Source organism: Schistocerca gregaria, chromosome 9 (assembly GCF_023897955.1).
Source record: "Schistocerca gregaria isolate iqSchGreg1 chromosome 9, iqSchGreg1.2, whole genome shotgun sequence".
In the NCBI taxonomy this organism is placed as follows: domain Eukaryota; kingdom Metazoa; phylum Arthropoda; class Insecta; order Orthoptera; family Acrididae; genus Schistocerca; species Schistocerca gregaria.
The window spans coordinates 68,917,150-68,935,070 of NC_064928.1; the positions used below are offsets into that span (position 1 = coordinate 68,917,150).

The following is a 17,921-nucleotide window of genomic DNA, read 5'->3' on the forward strand; positions in this document are numbered from 1 at the left end:
ATAAAATGGTGGACTTTTGAAACAAAGATGTACTTCTGCGGGTGTTTTTGGTTACATATTTTGCGATAACTAATGACTAAATTACAATGAAAAATAACCTTATTACTCCTCACAGACATGCCCAATGACTAATTCAGCCATAATTAAGAAAGGTATCCGAATTAGTGCTCCTGCAATTTATTCCGTCAGCTTCAGAGATCTGTATCTGACGCTAGTTTTTTATTGCAATTTATTCATTAGTTATTGCAAAAGATGTGACCAATAACATGCGACAAAACTACCGTACATTTGCTTCAAAAAGGTACCACTTCATTATTTTTTTTTTACATTTCAAAAGAACTGTGCTATTTCTCCGTGCACAACACCCCACAAATAAAGAATTTTTTTAGTTTCAGATAAGAGTTGCGGACCTCCGTCATGGACACACCTCATTTTCGACATAGCAGTTTTAACATCTCGGTTGGGAGGGGTGGCTTAATGACGACTGAACTTATTTAAAAAATCAGAAAATGTTGTGCAAGAATCAGTAAATAACGAGCAGAAAGATTTACGTTGATTGCTTCATTAGCGTTTCCAAAAAATCATAAAAGTAGCTAACTTTACAGGCTGACTGTGGAGAACTGTGCCTCTTGCAGTTTTTACCCCTTTCCCCCCTTCATCCCCCACTTACCTCCAACAATAAATTGTCAATTTCTTGATGTCTCAGAATGTGTCCTATCAACTCATCTTTTCTTTCTATCGATTAATGCCACAAATTAATTTCCTCCCCTGTTGTAGTCAATACTTTATTACTTACGCGATCTATCCATCTGGTCTTCAGCATTCTTCTGTAGCACCACTTTTCAAAAACTTCTCCTTCCTTGTACGAATTGCTTATCGTTCACCTTTTACTTGGTACAGAGAAATACCTTCGGAAGAGACATCTAACACATAAATTTATAGTTAGTTAGTTTCAAGTTCAGTGGATCACATGCAGCACAAATCGTAATGCTGTGGAACGAGTCCATTTTACACTCACATCGAAAATTAATTTCATAACATTCAAATGTTTTTCTAGTTTATTATTATTATTATTATTAAATATACAGATATCAGATATCATTTCCTACCCACCACCCTTTACACGTTAAAATAATAGAAACTCTTCTACTGGATTACTGGGTAATTAATCAAAAATATTAGTTGCAGCACTGTGAACCCCTTCTTTGTGCTACACACAGCCTTATTGTGGAGTAATGAATTTCATTTTTCCTTCTGGTCTTGTAATTATGTACATCACTGTTCTTTTGAAATGCAGTGGATTACTTACAAAAAAAAAAAAATCTAAATGAGAAATAATATGCCAAAATATCCAACAGATGTCTGTCAGATTATCCTGGGTGACCACCACATATTATCCTTACAGTACATTTTTGAGCAAATATAGCTTCCTTTCTTAAAGATAAGCTGCAACAAAACATTCTTCGATAAGAGAGTATTGAATAAAATATGCAGTATTTATTAACATACTAATTTCTTTTTTCGCAAGATTTGTAATGATTCAGAGTGAAAATGTGGCTGAACTAAGTTGTTTTAGGAGTTCCCAAATGTGATTTTTTCAGTTTAAATTATCATGTGTACGGACACCTGTAATATTTTTAGTTTCAACCGTATTTATTGTTTCCTCAACGTGTATTACACTTATCATTGGTGTAGTACTCCTACATGTCCAGAACTTGACTTTTTAAAATTGAGAGTAGGGCCATTCGCAGAAAATCCATCAATGACGCTGTTAAGAACATTGTTTCCATGTCTTCTGTTGACGTATGTAGGCTTGGACTGATTACAATATTACTGTCATCCGCAAAAAAAAATAAAAATGAATTCTGCTTTTTGGGTATTAGACGGACGATCCTCAATTCCACGTAAACAAATTCCTCTTCTTCAGAGACGCTTTCCTGGCCATTGCCAGTCCACATTTTATACCCTCTCAAGTTTGGCCATCATCAGTTTATTTCTGCCCAAATAGCAAAGCGTATTTACTACTTTAGTGTCTCATTCCCTAATATAAGTCCCTCAGTATCGCCTGATTTAATTCCACTACATTCCATTATCCCTGTTTTAATTTTATTGATGTTCATCTCATATGTTCCTTTCATGACACTTTCCCTATCGTTCAGCTCCACTTCCAAGTGCCTTGATGTCTCTTACAATGTCATCGGCAAACATCAAAGTTTTGTTTTTTTCCCCATGAGATTTAATTCCTACTCCAAATTTCTCTTTGATTTCCTTTAGTACTTACTCAATGTTCAGATTGAATAATACAGGACATTGGCTACAAACACTGTCTCACTCTTTTCTCAGCCATTGCTTCCCTTCATGCCCACGTTACAGCCAACAATTACGTGAACATTTTAGGTGATCAGGTGCACCCCATGATTCAAATGTTGTCCCCCAACAATGATACAATATTTCAAGACGACAATGCACCCATTCACACAGCCAGGACAGTACAATTGTAGTATGAGCAGCATGCAAATAAACTGCAGCGACTTCTCTGGCCAGCACAGTCCCGAGACTTGAACACTATCGAACCCTTGTGGAAGGTATTGCATCGCAGACTCCGTAGCAGATTCCCGCCTCCCTCGTCACTAGGGGGGAGTTAGAAGAGGTTCTGATGGAAGAGTGTCATAACATTCCACTGGAGACTCTACAATCATTATATGCCAATATTACAAGAAGAATCGCAGCCTTATCACGGGCAAATGGTGCCCTGACCCCTTATTATAATAAACCGTTCCCAAGTAAGTACAATAAAAAAAATTTTAAGGTGAAATGTTAAAATTTATTTGTAGGTCTTTTTACGAATCTGTGAAATTTAAATAATAAACTAGGATTAGATACCCTATTATTTTAAATGTTTATTTAAACCCAATGTGTTGACATCATTTTTCCTATCGCCTAGTATGTGTATGCGTATGTATGTATGTATGTAGGACATCTTATCCTATGCTAACAGATCAATTTCAAACAAACTTGCTACACGTATTACTTACTGTCTGTAAAGAATCGCTGTGGGAATAAGATCCACCTACCTCTGGAAGGTGCGGCAGTAGTGGTCAAGAGAAAGCAGTGTAGTTCACGACTCCCAAACAGCCAGACTATCACCCAGTATTTGAAAAAGACAGTGCTTACTGACTTGCAAGAAATATACACATAATTTCAAACTTTTGCGAGACTTTTTCTCGAAATCACTACCCATAAAATGATGAAATATAAAAGTTTGTCTCTTAATATACACTCATGTTCATAAATTAAGGATAACTGCAGAATGTGGTGCCACACAACGTGGCACTGCAAAAAAACTGGTGCTAATAGCATAGGCACATAGGGAACACACAGGACACAGATCTGTAAGTCCACGGTATTGGTGATAAGTTGAGAAAACCGTCCCGAAACACATGTTCTACAAAACGCCTCTGTTTCCTGCGCATGTACCCCGACATCAACAAAGGATATGATCACCATGCACACGTACACAGGCCGCACAACGGATTGGCATACTCTAGATCAGGTGGTCGAGCAGCTGCTGGGGTATAGCCTCCCATTCTTGCGCCATTGCCTGTCGGAGCTCTTGAAGTGTCGTAGGGGTTTGAAGACGTGCAGCGATACGTCGACCGAGAGCATCCCAGGCGTACCCGATGGGGTTTAGGTCTGGAGAACAGGCAGGCCACTCCATCCGCCTGATATCTTCTGTTTCAAGGTACTCCTCCACGATGGCAGCTCGGTGGGGCCGTGCGTTATCATCCATCAGGAGGAAGGTTGAACCCACTGCACCCCTGAAAAGGCGGACATACTGGTGCAAAATGACGTCCCGATACACCTGACCTGTTACAGTTCCTCTGTCAAAGACATGCAGGGGTGTACGTGCACCAATCATAATCCCACCCCACACCATCAAACCACGACCTACATACAGGTCCCTTTCAACAAAATTAAGGGATTGGTATCTGGTTCCTGGTTCACTCCAGATGAAAACCCGGTGAGAATCAGTGTTCAGACTATACCTGGACTCCGTGCACATAACGCGAGACCACTGTTCCAATGACCATGTACTGTGTTCTTGACTCGAGGCTTTACGGGATCGCCGGCCGAGGTGGCCGAGCGGTTCTAGGCACTACAGTCTATGTGTGATGTCCGAAGGTTAGTTAGGTTTAAGTAGTTCTGATGACCTAAGAAGTCCCACAGTGCTCAGAGGCATTTGAACCATTTTTGAGCCTTTACGGGATCTCCTGTCACCAGGGGTCAGTGGAAGGCACCTTGAAGGTCTCTGGGCGAATAAACAATGTGTGTTCAGTCGTCTGTAGAATGTGTGTCTGGAGACAACTGTTCCAGTGGCTGCGGTAAGGTCCCGAGCAAGGCTACCTGCAGTACTCTGTGGCCGTCTCCGGGCACTGATGGTGAGATATCGGTCTTCTTGTGGTGCTGTACACTGTGGACGTTCCGTACTGTAGCGCCTGGACACGTTTCCTGTCTGCTGGAATCGTTGTCATAATCTTGAGATCACACTCTGTGGCACACGGAGGGCCCGTGCTACGGCCTGCTATGTTTGACCACCCTGCAGTCGCCCTACTATTCTACTCCTCATAACGTCATCAATATGTGTTGTTTGAGCCGTTTTCAACATTTGGACGCCTGAAAACGTCTGCACACTTACCCGCTGCACCGTACTCTGATATGCACGAACACACCTCTGCGTATGTGGACTGCTGCCAGCGCCACCGTGCGACGACCGCAGGTCAAATGCACCGAGTGGTCACACCCCGAGGTGATTTAAACCCGCAAACCGCCCACCAGAGAGTTTGTTTCACCATGTAGCAGCATTACTCTTAATTTATGAGCATGAGTGTATGTTGGCCGTCCATGCAGTAAAGCTGCGATATGAAGCATGACGTTTGAATTTGTTACCTCTTTACTAGAAACTGTATTCGCAACACCTTTTGCTAGCAGTATTCGTATACACTACTGAATGCACCTGCAAAAATTATATCATTGTAGTACACACAGTTCAGGAGATATGACGTTAGGAATACTGTGATGCGTGAAAATCTGCCGCGTCATTCATGACTTTTTGATTTATCATTTCTTTAGTACTAACTCTACTCCCCACACTTTTCACAGATAGTATGCCACTGAATTTACCTGCTAAATTATATGTATATGCGTTGGACCACCTGTGGCACTTATGCGAGGATTTAATCAGCTTTTCATTGACTGAAAATGTTTTTGGATGTCCTCCTGAGGGATATGATGCTAAATTCTGTCCAATTACACTGCTAGATCGTCAAAGTACAGAGATGGTTGGAAGGCCCTGCTTATAATGCTCAAAACGTTCTCTTCTGGGAAGAGATCTAGCGACCTTGCTGGCAACTGTAGGGTTTCGCAGACCGGAGACAAAGCGTAGAAACTCCTGCCCCGTGTGAGTGGCCAGGATGGGTTGCCACGATGGGCAACAAAACGGGGCGTAGAATATCGTTGACGTATCGCTGCGCTGTAAGGGTACCGGGGACGACAACCAAAAGAGTCCTGCTATGAACAGACATGGAAACCCAGACCTTTACTTCTGGCTGTCGCAAAATATGACGGGCGACAGTTAGGTTCGTATCCCAATGCTGTTCGGGTCGTTTCCAGACAAAGGGTCGGTCTGGGATGTCATTGACTGGAGTAGAACTGTCTTCAGTGACGAGTGCCGCTTGCAACAGAGCCTCGATGGCAGCATGAAGGGCACTTAACTTTATGTGGGCAGCGTGAAATCAGGCGGAATTCCTCAGCCTGAAGAAATGGAAGCACGCACTTCGCACTCACCGGGTGTCTATTGTTCTGCGCTCGTTTACGTGCTCAGTCTACACTGAAAACGAAAAGTGCAACCTGACGCGATCCACGGGCCGTACTGGAGACACTGCGCAAAAGATCTGTACAAACTCCCAACGGATTTGGCAGTCCGCAGTTCGTGGTCTAGTGGCCAGCGTTGCCGTCCCTGGATCACGGGGTCCCGGGTTCGATTACAGGCCGCGTTGGGGATTTTCTGTGCCTGGGGACTGGGTGTTCCTGTTGTCCTCATCCTTTCTTCATCAACGTCGTCATCCTTCGTGACAGTGGCTAGATTTAAGTGTGTAGAAATTGGGACTTTGTATGGGCGCTAATGACTGCGCAGTTGAGCTCCCCACAAACCAAACATCCGATTTTCCCAGGTTTTAACTTCGAGACTGACTGTACCGTGCACACAAAAATAGCCCTAGTAATTAATAGTGTCAGTAGAAGAGGGTGTAATTCGATGAATGACGAACACTAACTTCACCTAACCAAGGTTCATTCAGCACTTGCACATACAAGAGCACGGAGCGAATTGCCTCCGACCAGAACGCATACGGTATATATACAGTTCCAGAACATAGCAGTACAATTCTTCTTGATATTTGTGGATACTTCTAGAATGTCCTCGAGCCGAATAAGGAAATAAAAAATGTTACGGTTCTGGTGAGTTTTGAACTCAGGACCAATCATGCAACTGTCTAGTATCACACCACGCTGACGGTGATATTTAGCTTCCTCTGCGACAATGTTAGTGTCTATGAATTAAATGAAAAAATTGAGGCAGACGGCTCAATTATCGCCTATTTGAGACAGACAGTTTAACAACAGCAAAAGGTGTTTTGCGTTCTTCGTTTCAACTGGTGCAATTCAATAACACCTGCTTGTAAGAGCATCTCGTAGCAAAGGTCTTTGTAAACGATGCATCGGCCGTATGGCGGGCAAAGATCTTGCCTTGCTGCAGTGGCCTTCAAAGTCACCTCCTCTCGCTGTATGTGAATAATGTTTTGGTGGAGTGGGTAACGGGTTGTGACAGAGTCTGCCTATGTGGCTCCCAATCCAACTATTCTGAGTGGAATGTGACGCTTCATAGCAACAGCTGTCAACATGAAAGGTGTCTGAAAATTTTGATGCTAAAACGTAGCTGTAAGACGTACCCCATGGCTGTAAAATAGGGTGGCACTATTTTGAAAAAGAAATTTACAGTCCTGCGCAAAAATTCTGAGATAAACCCTTGGATATCACCGCAGACGCTGAACTTAACTGATGAAATGGCAAAAAATAAAAAATTGGCCGAGTGAGAGTACCACAAGTGCAGTAGGATTCGGTACTACTTTAATGATGTATATAGCTAGTTCATCCATCACGGGAAGCGACAGACTCGATGATGTGCGCCTGTTATCCATAAGGATGCTGGCAAATTATCTGTCGTGGGAATACCAAGCCAGCAGCAAAATCTCTACAGTAGTTCAGAGACCGGATATACAATGAGAAGCAAACAGGGCACTTCGGTTTATATATGTAAAGAGAGAAGGTTTAGTTAAATACTTTTATTTAGCTACTAAAATGAGACTACAACCTGTTTCATGTTTGCATTCAGTAATATTCTTCTGCTATGCTTTTGACGGATGATGGATAGCAAAATAATATTTTTATATGATAGAAGTCCACTTTAATCACTTTCGGAGATTTTTTCCTTTACTTGTTAAACCTTTCTTCTTGCCAAATTTCATGATTCCAGATCACCCGGAAGTACCTTATAGGTTCTGATGAGTGAGTTTGTGTGTGTCAAAATATGTGACGTAAATGACCGTATCTTTTGACTGCATAGACTTACATGCTTAAATATATGAAGATGGTATATGTTCTTTCGGACATGTCAGAAAGAACAGATATCATCTTCATATGGTTAAGGCTACCCGGCCATCGACCTCCTTCTTCTGCACACGTATTGCCCGAACTCTTACGGGACTCGGTCAGATTGTCTGCCGCGAGTAATGAGTCTAAAGGGCAGGGTCACTACGAATGTTGTGTGTGGACATTAAGTTGGGAATGTGGGTCTCGCGGGGAGCGTGCAGGAGATTAGACTCTGCAGTCGCACTGTGCTCTGTGCCTTCGGTGGCTCAGGTAGGTAGATCGTGTGCCATGTGAGCCGGAGGTCCAGGGTTCAAGTCCCTGTCAGGGCGCCCATTTTTAACTGCCCCGTTGACGTGTATCAACGCCTGTCGGCTTCTTAGGGTCTAGATTTATTATCATTTCATACAAGCTTAAAATCTTTACGCCGCCGAGGAACCATAGTCGTCATTATGCGACAAATTTGAACTTCGTACTCCTACCCGTATTGACAAACAGACAGACGGGGAAAATGTCATTTTTTTTTCATTTGATCTAATTAAATATTAACAGTACTTAGATGTTTTCTTTGCTTATACTGTGAAACTTTGTGTCTTGCTAAATCTCATGATTCCAAGTCAACTGTAAGTACCCTATAAGTTGATGAGTGAGTTTGCGAGTATCGAAATATGTGACATAAGTGCCCGTATCTTTCCATTCTACTGACTTAGAAACTTAGATGTTTTACGCCACCGGGGGACTGTACCTCTCAGTACGTGACATAAATTTCAACTTCATACGCCTACCCGTTCGTGAAAAAAAGGATTCTTAACACTCGGAAAAACAGAAACAACCCTAAAATGCAGCGAATGATACAGGCGAAAGGCAATACAAATTTCTAAAATTTAGATTATCAGGAAGTGTACAATCGCTAGACAAAAATGGCTAGAGATCAAATGTAAGTTTCTAGAAGATGTATAACTAAGACAGGTACAGCCTGCAGAAAAATAAAGGTGTCAGAGCGCTAAGCCATGTCTCCGCTATATCCTTTCTTTCAGGAGTGCTAGTTCTGCAAGGTTCGCAGAAGAGCTTCTGTAAAGTTTGGAAGGTAGGAGACGAGATACTGCCAGAAGTAAAGCTGTGAGGACCGGGCGTGAGTCGTGCTTCGGTAGCTCAGATGGTAGAGCACTTGCCCGCGATAGGCAAAGGTCCCGAGTTCGAGTCTCGGTCGGGCACACAGTTTTAATCTGCCAGGAAGTTTCATATCAGCGCACAATCCGCTGCAGAGTGAAAATCTCATTCTGATTACTGAACTATCAGTCTTGGTTGCAAAACACTAATACGAACCATTTACAGAAGACTGGAGAAACTGGTAGAAGCAAACCTCGGGGAAAATCAATTTGGATTTCGGGGAAATGTATTAAGAGACGAGGGCATACTGATCCTACAAGTTATTTTATAAGATAGATTAAGGAAAGGCAAAGCTATATTTATAGCATTTCTAGACTTAGAAAAAGCATTTGACAATGATGAATAGATAAACTCTTTGAAATTATGAAGATAGCAGGGGTAAGATACAGTGAGCACAAAGGCTATTTACAACTTGCACAGAAACCAGACGTGGCCTTCGAGAGTAATAAATGGGACCAGCAGAATACCGTGATATGCTGCCCACACCATCACACTTCCACCTTCATGCTTAACCGCTGCAATCGAGCAATCAGGACTGTAGGTTTCTTTTGGCATTCTCCAGACGTAAGCCCGGCCCGATGTTGGAAGTAACGAAAACATTGACTCACCGGATCATATGGAGTGTTTGCACTGATCAGCCGTCCATGATTTATGATCCTAACAGCAAGTTTTATGATTCTTTGCGTTGGTTGCCGTCACCAATGTTTTATGTATAACAGCTCGTCCACGAATATTGGCTATATGGATTTCTCGGCGGACAGTGTCGATATATACGGGGTCTCGAAGATGGCTGTTGAGCTCTGCAGTCAATTTAGCTGCCGTAGTTTTGTGCTGTTCTGACACAACTCGTGTTAACATACGACGATCTCTGTCATTTAGTTTTGATTTGCGTTCAGTATTACGTTTACACGATGATGTCTTTCCATGTTATGTGTAGGCTGTCATGACTGTAGAAACAGATGCTCTTGAAACATTCAATAACTTGGCTGTCTCTGTTACTGATGCTCCAGCTAATAGGGCCCCCAATAATCTGCTCTCTTTGGAACTCTGTTAGGTCTCTCATTGCACGTCGATCTCGGCCTCTGAATGCAAATACGACGTGTGCACAACTGGTAAACAACCTGCACTGATCCCTAGTCCGCACTGAACAAGCACAGCCGAGCGCGACTCATGGCTTACCTGCGTTGTTGACTGTCAGACATAACCATCCCATAACTACCACTGTTCCCATTATTTGGCCTATACGCTGCACATACACTTTTATAATATGTATTGATATAAATAGAGTTTTCGATAGCGTTCCTCTCATCTACACTGCGTATCTGCTCTGAACTACTGACCATTTGCATAGGCAAACATGTCAGTTTAACGTTTGTTGCCGCCACCTTCATGGTTTTATAACTGCAATGGGCAGGACCGCATATCAAACAGTAACATGCTGTCTGTTAGTCCAGAGATATTTCGCGTTATAGTCCACTACTAGATCAGCGGTTACCATACCGTATTATTTTTAAGATCGCTTAGATTACAGGACTCGGTGAACTACCGTACACAAAACAGTATGACCATCAGCTTAATAGCTTGTTAGTCCGTCTTTGGAACGAAATACATCAGCCGGCCGGGATGCCCGAGCGGTTCTAGGCTATACAGTCTGGAAATGCGCGACCGCTGCGGTCGCAGGTTCGAATCTTGCCTCGGGCATGGATGTATGTGATGTCATTAGGTTTAAGTAGTTCTAAGTTCTGGACTACTGATGACCACAGATGTTAAGTCCCATAGTGCTCAGGGCCATTTGAACCATTTTTGAAATACGTCACTGATTTTGCGTATCAGGGATCGGACAGTTTGTTCGTTCCTTTGTGAAGGTATGTGGCATTAGATGTCTACACACAGGACATGTAATTCGCGCAACTAACGGGCCGCTGATGTGCGTCCGCGGTGATGGCGCCAGATTGTGACCCAGATGGGGTCCGTCTGATTTACATCTGGCGTATTTGGTCGTCGAGAGATTAACGTGAGTTCACTCTAACGCTCCTCAAACCACTGTAGCACGGTTCTGGCTCCGAGACGAGGGTAACTGCCCAGCTGAGAGGTGACATCAAGCACAAGGCGGTGCAGGGGGTTCGCAGCTGTCAGCGAGTCTTTCATTACTGCCACAGGTCCCACGCCAGCCCCGTGGAATGTCTCCCATGACCTAATACTGCTCCCTCCAGCCTGCGTGCTGCACGTTTGGAGCCACCGCTCACCTCGATGGCGGCGTTTGTGGAGACGTCCATCGACCTAGTGTAGCAAAAATGTGATTCGTCCGAAGAGCCGACACGTTTTCATTGAACGACGGTCGAGTCCCTACGGTCCTGTGCCCATTACAATCGTAACTGGCGATGTCATTGGGCCAACAGATGAACATTTAAGCGTTATCTGCTGCAGAGCTCCATGTGCAACAGCGTACGACGAACGGTGTGCTCCGAAACACTTGTGCGTGCAGCGGAATCGTGCTCTTTCGGCAGAGATGCCACAGATCACCATTTAGCTCCTAGTGGTAGTTTCACTGTCCTGCCTCTTTCCGAAGACGCTCACGACAGTAGCACACTAGCACGTGTACAATGGAGCAGCTTCGCCGTTTTTGGGATAGTCGTACACAGACTCTGATTAATAATGAACTGCCCTTTGTCAAAGTCGCTCATGTCAATCCATTTCTCCATTTGCGGCCCATACCTTCGCTAGGCTGATCCCCTGTCCGTGTCTGCTCCGATTACACACTTTTATTACTGCGTCGCGTGCCAACGTCGTTTCGGCTCATCAGCACACATGTTTTAAATACCAGAGATTAATGCGTGCGATTCAGTCTTACATGTTTTTCCAGCAGCGCAATAGCGGCGAGGATTCCGACATTGTTTCCTACACGGAAATACAACTCTTTTGGCTTTAAGTAGGTGATTCAAGTATACAGGCACACTGTAATTACTAATCTTAGCTATGTAATCAAACCTTCAGTATAAGGAAGTACGTTACAAATCATGTTCTTTTGTAATTTTTCAGAATGGAGCCCCTAAGGTTTATTGCCACAAAGGTGAGTAAATTCTGAGTTCAATAATTATGTTTAATACTGCAATGTTGTTGCCTTAATTTGTTATGAAAGCGGTGCTGATAGACAATAAGAGCGGTTTAAAAGCTGTGAGCTATTTGAGGAAGTTAACCTTGCATTACTGCGCAACTGTTTCACCAGGTATCCAGTCTAGCTTACCAAATTCCCAAACACACTAACATTAATTTTAATCTTTTAATAATCATACGACAACAGGTGATTATATATATATATATATATATATATATATATATATATATATATATATATATATATATATATATATATATATATAAGAGAATTTAAATAAAAAGAAGTAAATCAGTTTATATTTGGAAATTTATTTTAACATTGATCACTTAAATTTCAGCATATTAAACTTGATTCATAACTAAACTGATGCCTTATTTAGGATTGTCAAAATGTGAGATTGTAATTTTACGGAACACATCAAATATGGAGCTAAGATTGGGAGACTGCATACAACACTGCATTCATAAAATAACACACGAAGAACGTTGAAACATATGCAAGAGGAACTTAACCACAACCAACCGATTCAATTTTTACCCAAAGAAGTTACGTTCCTAGCGCAATCCTGTCCGTCATGTAATTACCACACACTGGTATACTAAATTCATACTAACTCTCTGTGAAATCTTCCCGAAAAGAATAGCTGAGGGCTACTTTGATGATTACATCACATGCTTCACGTGGTCAACTTGGTTTACACAAAGATTGTAACTCCACAATAATTTTGAGATTTAATATCAATTAGATGGAAAAGCAATTTACAAAAGAAAAACCTCGAACTGGTTACTATCGTCTTACTATTAACCTGATGGGTCCAACAATTGTATAAGCACGTGGTCCTGGTCTCACAAAGTACGCCCCACGTGGGTTGAACATAAAGAAAAGTTGCTATATTGAAAAATATCGTCAAGAGGAGACGTTATAATCTCACGCACATTCGCATTTAAGACTGATGATCTTAGTTAGAGTTACTGATCAACACGTGGTTCCACTTAACTCACAAAGTAGTTCAAAGCAACTACCGGAATATATTCTGAAGTTCACACTCGAAATACACTGCATTGCAATTTAAGATAACATTAGGTATTTTAGAGCTAAACCTGAAATAAAGGTGATTAAATTTTCAGTTAGGCTGAACTTAAGAAATCTATTGTTCTACGGACTTAGCAGACAAGCGCTTAGCCGGAGATCTTACCACTTCAGACGCTCGCCACCGACAGACTGACCTGGCCCGCTACCGAGCGTGCTTCCCAGATACAAACGGAAGTGACCAGAGGGGCAGCTTTCTATGCCAACATGACAAGGAACGGATAGGAACATACTAAGAATGGAAACCTCTCTGCTTTTAGAAAGCGTAGCTACCTGTTCCGACGTTGGTCCTACTGTTCTCTAGCAGACAGGCTTGTTTGCTACCATTAAGCATGCAACAAGAAATACATTTGCTCATTCATTCTTTCACACAGAAGGGAAGGGGGATGACAGTACCTTTTCATATACAGTATATAAAAGAAAGCGGATGTAGGTTCCGTATGAGACTGTGTAACATGAATTACATATAAACCGTTTTTTTATGTGTACTAGTGTGCCAGGTCTTTCTTGTTTATGTGTAAAAGTAACACGTTCCACTACTCAGTCTCCTCCCAGATAGTCAGAAACACCACAGTAATTTTAGAAGAGGAATTTATGCCATAAATGACAACAGATTTAAGAAATTAACATGAAAGGAATCCAACAGAGACCTTTCAATACAGGTACACGAGTAAGGCCGTAATAAATCAGAGGCATTTCGATATTTTCGGGGCCTTGAAATATTTGTAAGAAACCACTTTCAATGTAATTCATATCATTTCTCAACAGAGTCTCAGTAAAAACATTTTGTCATCAGATATCAAGTAAGCAAACTTTGCTAATAGGAAAGACTTCATGAGAATTAGATTTACTAAGGCGCCAACGGAAGGTTACTCGTACTTTTTGTAGATATGTAGATCTTTGTGACGATCTCCAAAATGGTGCAAATGGCTCTGAGCACTATTGGACTTAACATCTGTGGTCTTCAGTCCCCTAAAACTTAGAACTACTTGAACCTAACTAACCTAAGGACATCACACACATCCATGCCCGAGGCAGGATTCGAACCTGCGACCGTAGCGGTCGCGCGTTTCCGGACTGAGCACCTAGAACCGCTAGATCACCGCGGCCGGCCCTTGAATATATTGCAGAGGGCAAGTGATCATGCCTATTTGCAAAAATGTGTAGTTCACTATAGGTCGTCTCTTTCATGATTATGAGTGTGCCTTCAGTGAGAAACAATCATAGCAATCGTCGTTGATTGAAGTTCTTTCGAATAACTTCTCAGTCTGGAGCTCCAGTCTTCCACATGATGCCTGCTTGTTAAGTGTGGTGGAAAAGGCAAGGAAAACATTATGGCTACATTCTGTTACAAAGGCAAATTCGAAAGTCTGTCATTGGTAGTTACGCTCGCAATATACGAGGGTGATCCCAAATGTAAGGTCTCATGTTTATTTCTACAATGGTTTACATCACTTTACAGCTTGAAGATTTAGCTATTTTTCGACATAATCACCATTTCTGTCGATGCATTTTTGTAGATGCTGTGGCAGTTTTTGTACGCTCATATCATACCAGCTCGCCGCCATGCTGTTCAGAAAGTTCTGAAACTCTTCTTTCGCTTCGTTGTCAGAGCTGAATCACTTTCCGGCCAAATGTTCTTTTAACCTAGCGAACAGGTGATAGTCACTGGGCGCCAAGTCAAGACTATAGGGTGGGTGATTAAGTTCCACTGAAACTGCTGCACGAGAGCAACGGTTTGCCGAGCGATGTGTGGGCGAGCTGTGGTGTCACCGCCAGACACCACACTTGCTAGGTGGTAGCCTTTAAATCGGCCGCGGTCCGGTAGTATACGTCGGACCCGCGTGTCGCCACTATCAGTGATTGCAGACCGAGCGCCGCCACACGGCAGGTCTAGAGAGACTTCCTAGCACTCGCCCCAGTTGTACAGCCGACGTTGCTAGAGATGGTTCACTGACAAATTGCGCTCTCATTTGCCGAGACGATAGTTAGCATAGCCTTCAGCTACGTTATTTGCTACGACCTAGCAAGGCGCCAGTATCCGTACTATTGATATTGTGAATCATGTACCATAAAAAGCGACGTTCTCCATTAATGGATTAAAGTTAAGTATTCCACCAGCTACGTCCGTTTTTCTCAATTCTAAGTCCCTTATGATGTTCCAGACCTCACGCCAGCCTGCGTGAGCTAAAACGCGTGCATTTCGGCCTCCTTTAGGTATAAGGGTTGGCTCTCCTGCCAACCACAACACGAGGGTTGTCATGGAGAATGTGTACGCCCTTGCTCAACACTTCTCCGGTTCTGAATTGCCCGTTTGAGTTTTTTCACCGTCTCACAGTACCTGTCAGCGTTAATTGTGGTCCCAGCGATTCAGCTCCGACGACGAGGTGAAGGGAGAGGTTCATAACTTTCCGAACAGCATGGCGGCGAGCTGGTATGACACGGGCATACAAAAACTGCCACAGCGTCTACAAAAATGCATCGACAGTACTGGTGATTATGTCGAAAAATAGCTAAATGTCTAAGCTGTAAACTGATGTAAGCCATTGTAGAAATAAACAGGTTTATGTACTTACAGGGTGTTTCAAAAATGACCGGTATATTTGAAACGGCGATATAAACTAAACGAGCAGCGATAGAAATACATAGTTTGTTGTAATATGCTTGGGACAACAGTACATTTTCAGGCGGATAAACTTTCGAAATTACAGTAGTTACAATTTTCAACAACAGATAGCGCTGCAAGTGATGTAAAAGATATAGAAGACAACGCAGTCTGTGGGTGCGCCATTCTGTACGTCGTCTTTCTGCTGTAAGCGTGAGCTGTTCACAACGTGCAAGTGTGCTGTGGACAACATGGTTTATTCCTTAGAACAGAGGATTTTTCTGCTGTTGGAATTCCACCGCCTAGAACACAGTGTTGCTGCAACAAGACGAAGTTTTCAACGGAGGTTTAATGTAACCAAATGACCGAAAAGCGATACAATAAAGGATCTGTTCGAAAAATTTCAACGGACTGGGAACGTGACGGATGAACGTGTTGGAAAGGTAGGGCGACCGCGTACGGCAACCACAGAGGGCAACGCGCAGCTAGTGCATCAGGTGATCCAACAGCGGCCTCGGGTTTCCGTTCGTCGTGTTGCAGCTGCGGTCCAAATGACGCCAACGTCCACGTATCGTCTCATGCGCCAGAGTTTACACCTCTATCCATACAAATTTCAAACACGGCAGCCCCTCAGCGCCGCTACCATTGCTGCACGAGAGACATTCGCTAACGATATAGTGCACAGGATTGATCACGGCGATATGCATGTGGGCAGCATTTGGTTTACTGACGAAACTTATTTTTACCTGGACGGCTTCGTCAATAAACAGAACTGGCGCATATGGGGAACCGAAAAGCCCCATGTTGCAGTCCCATCGTCCCTGCATCCTCAAAAAGTACTGGTCTGGGCCGCCATTTCTTCCAAAGGAATCATTGGCCCATTTTTCAGATCCGAAACGATTACTGTATCACGCTATCTGGACATTCTTCGTGAATTTGTGGCGGTACAAACTGCCTTAGACGACACTGCGAACACCTCGTGGTTTATGCAAGATGGTGCCCGGCCACATCGCACGGCCGACGTCTTTAATTTCCTGAATGAATATTTCGATGATCGTGTGATTGCTTTGGGCTATCCGAAACATACAGGATGCGGCGTGGATTGGCCTCCCTATTTGCCTGACATGAACCCCTGTTACTTCTTTCTGTGGGGACACTTGAAAGACCAGGTGTACCGCCAGAATCCAGAAACAATTGAACAGCTGAAGCAGTACATCTCATCTGCATGTGAAGCCATTCCGCCAGACACGTTGTCAAAGGTTTTGGGTAATTTCATTCAGAGAATACGCCATATTATTGCTACGCATGGTGGATATGTGGAAAATATCGTACTATAGAGTTTCCCAGACCGCAGCGCCATCTGTTGTTGACAATTGTAACTGCTGTAATTTCGAAAGTTTGTCTGCCTGAAAATGTACTGTTGTACCAAGCATATTGCAACAAACGGTTTTTCTATCGCTGCTCGTTTAGTTTGTATTGCCGTTTCAAATATACCGGTCATTTTTGAAACACCCTGTATAAAGAAATAGGAGACCTTACTTTTGGGATTACCCTCGTAGGTTGGCGTCGACAAGACGTGTTGCCCATTTGAAACCTTTGGCACAATTGCTTCGGAACATGATGTTCTTGAGCTAGCAGAGATAAGCACTAGGCGGCACAGAAACTAACGCCCGGAACTGACTACTGCTCTCACAGGCTGGTCGTAGTCAACTTCACCAACAAAATAGAACGTGAAAATGTGACACATCTCTGAGTCTGAACTTCAAACAAGTCATACACAGCCCAAGAACAATCATGATCACAAGAGAAAGGAAAAATTACCTTAACGTTTGGGAGTGTACAGGAACATAACCGAGAGGGTACAATTTTAAAATTCGCAATACTTTATTAGAGTATTTTACGCCAAATAAACGGCTACGACCCGAAAACGGTTTCTAAAAAGGCTGTCACAGACGTGCACAATACTCCTCCAGGCCCGACGCTATCCTGACAGCGGCTGGCTGCCTTATCACGAACACTGCGACTACAGGGTGCTGTAGGGAACTTCTAAAGCAGTCAACAAACGTACACGTGAGAACAAATATGATGATTCCACACGCCCACAAGCCACCCAGAGAAGGAAATTGTACACCACAGTGGCAATAATGATTAAAAATATCTTCATAAATAAGAACACTTTTAGAAACCAATTCTAAATAAAATATACACACTGAATGGTCTATTTATGTATTGAGG

The 17,921-nt window shown here is 43.0% G+C and overlaps 1 protein-coding gene across 1 annotated transcript in view; it reads left to right on the forward strand.

The window, feature by feature from the left end:
• Positions 1 to 17,921, forward strand: part of LOC126291639 (mannose-binding protein C-like) — a 133,100-nt gene that overhangs the window by 52,011 nt on the left and 63,168 nt on the right. The window contains exon 3 of the mRNA XM_049985207.1: positions 11,914 to 11,944. Coding sequence (XP_049841164.1) covers positions 11,914 to 11,944 — 31 coding nt within the window. The remainder of the gene's footprint in view (positions 1 to 11,913; positions 11,945 to 17,921) is intronic.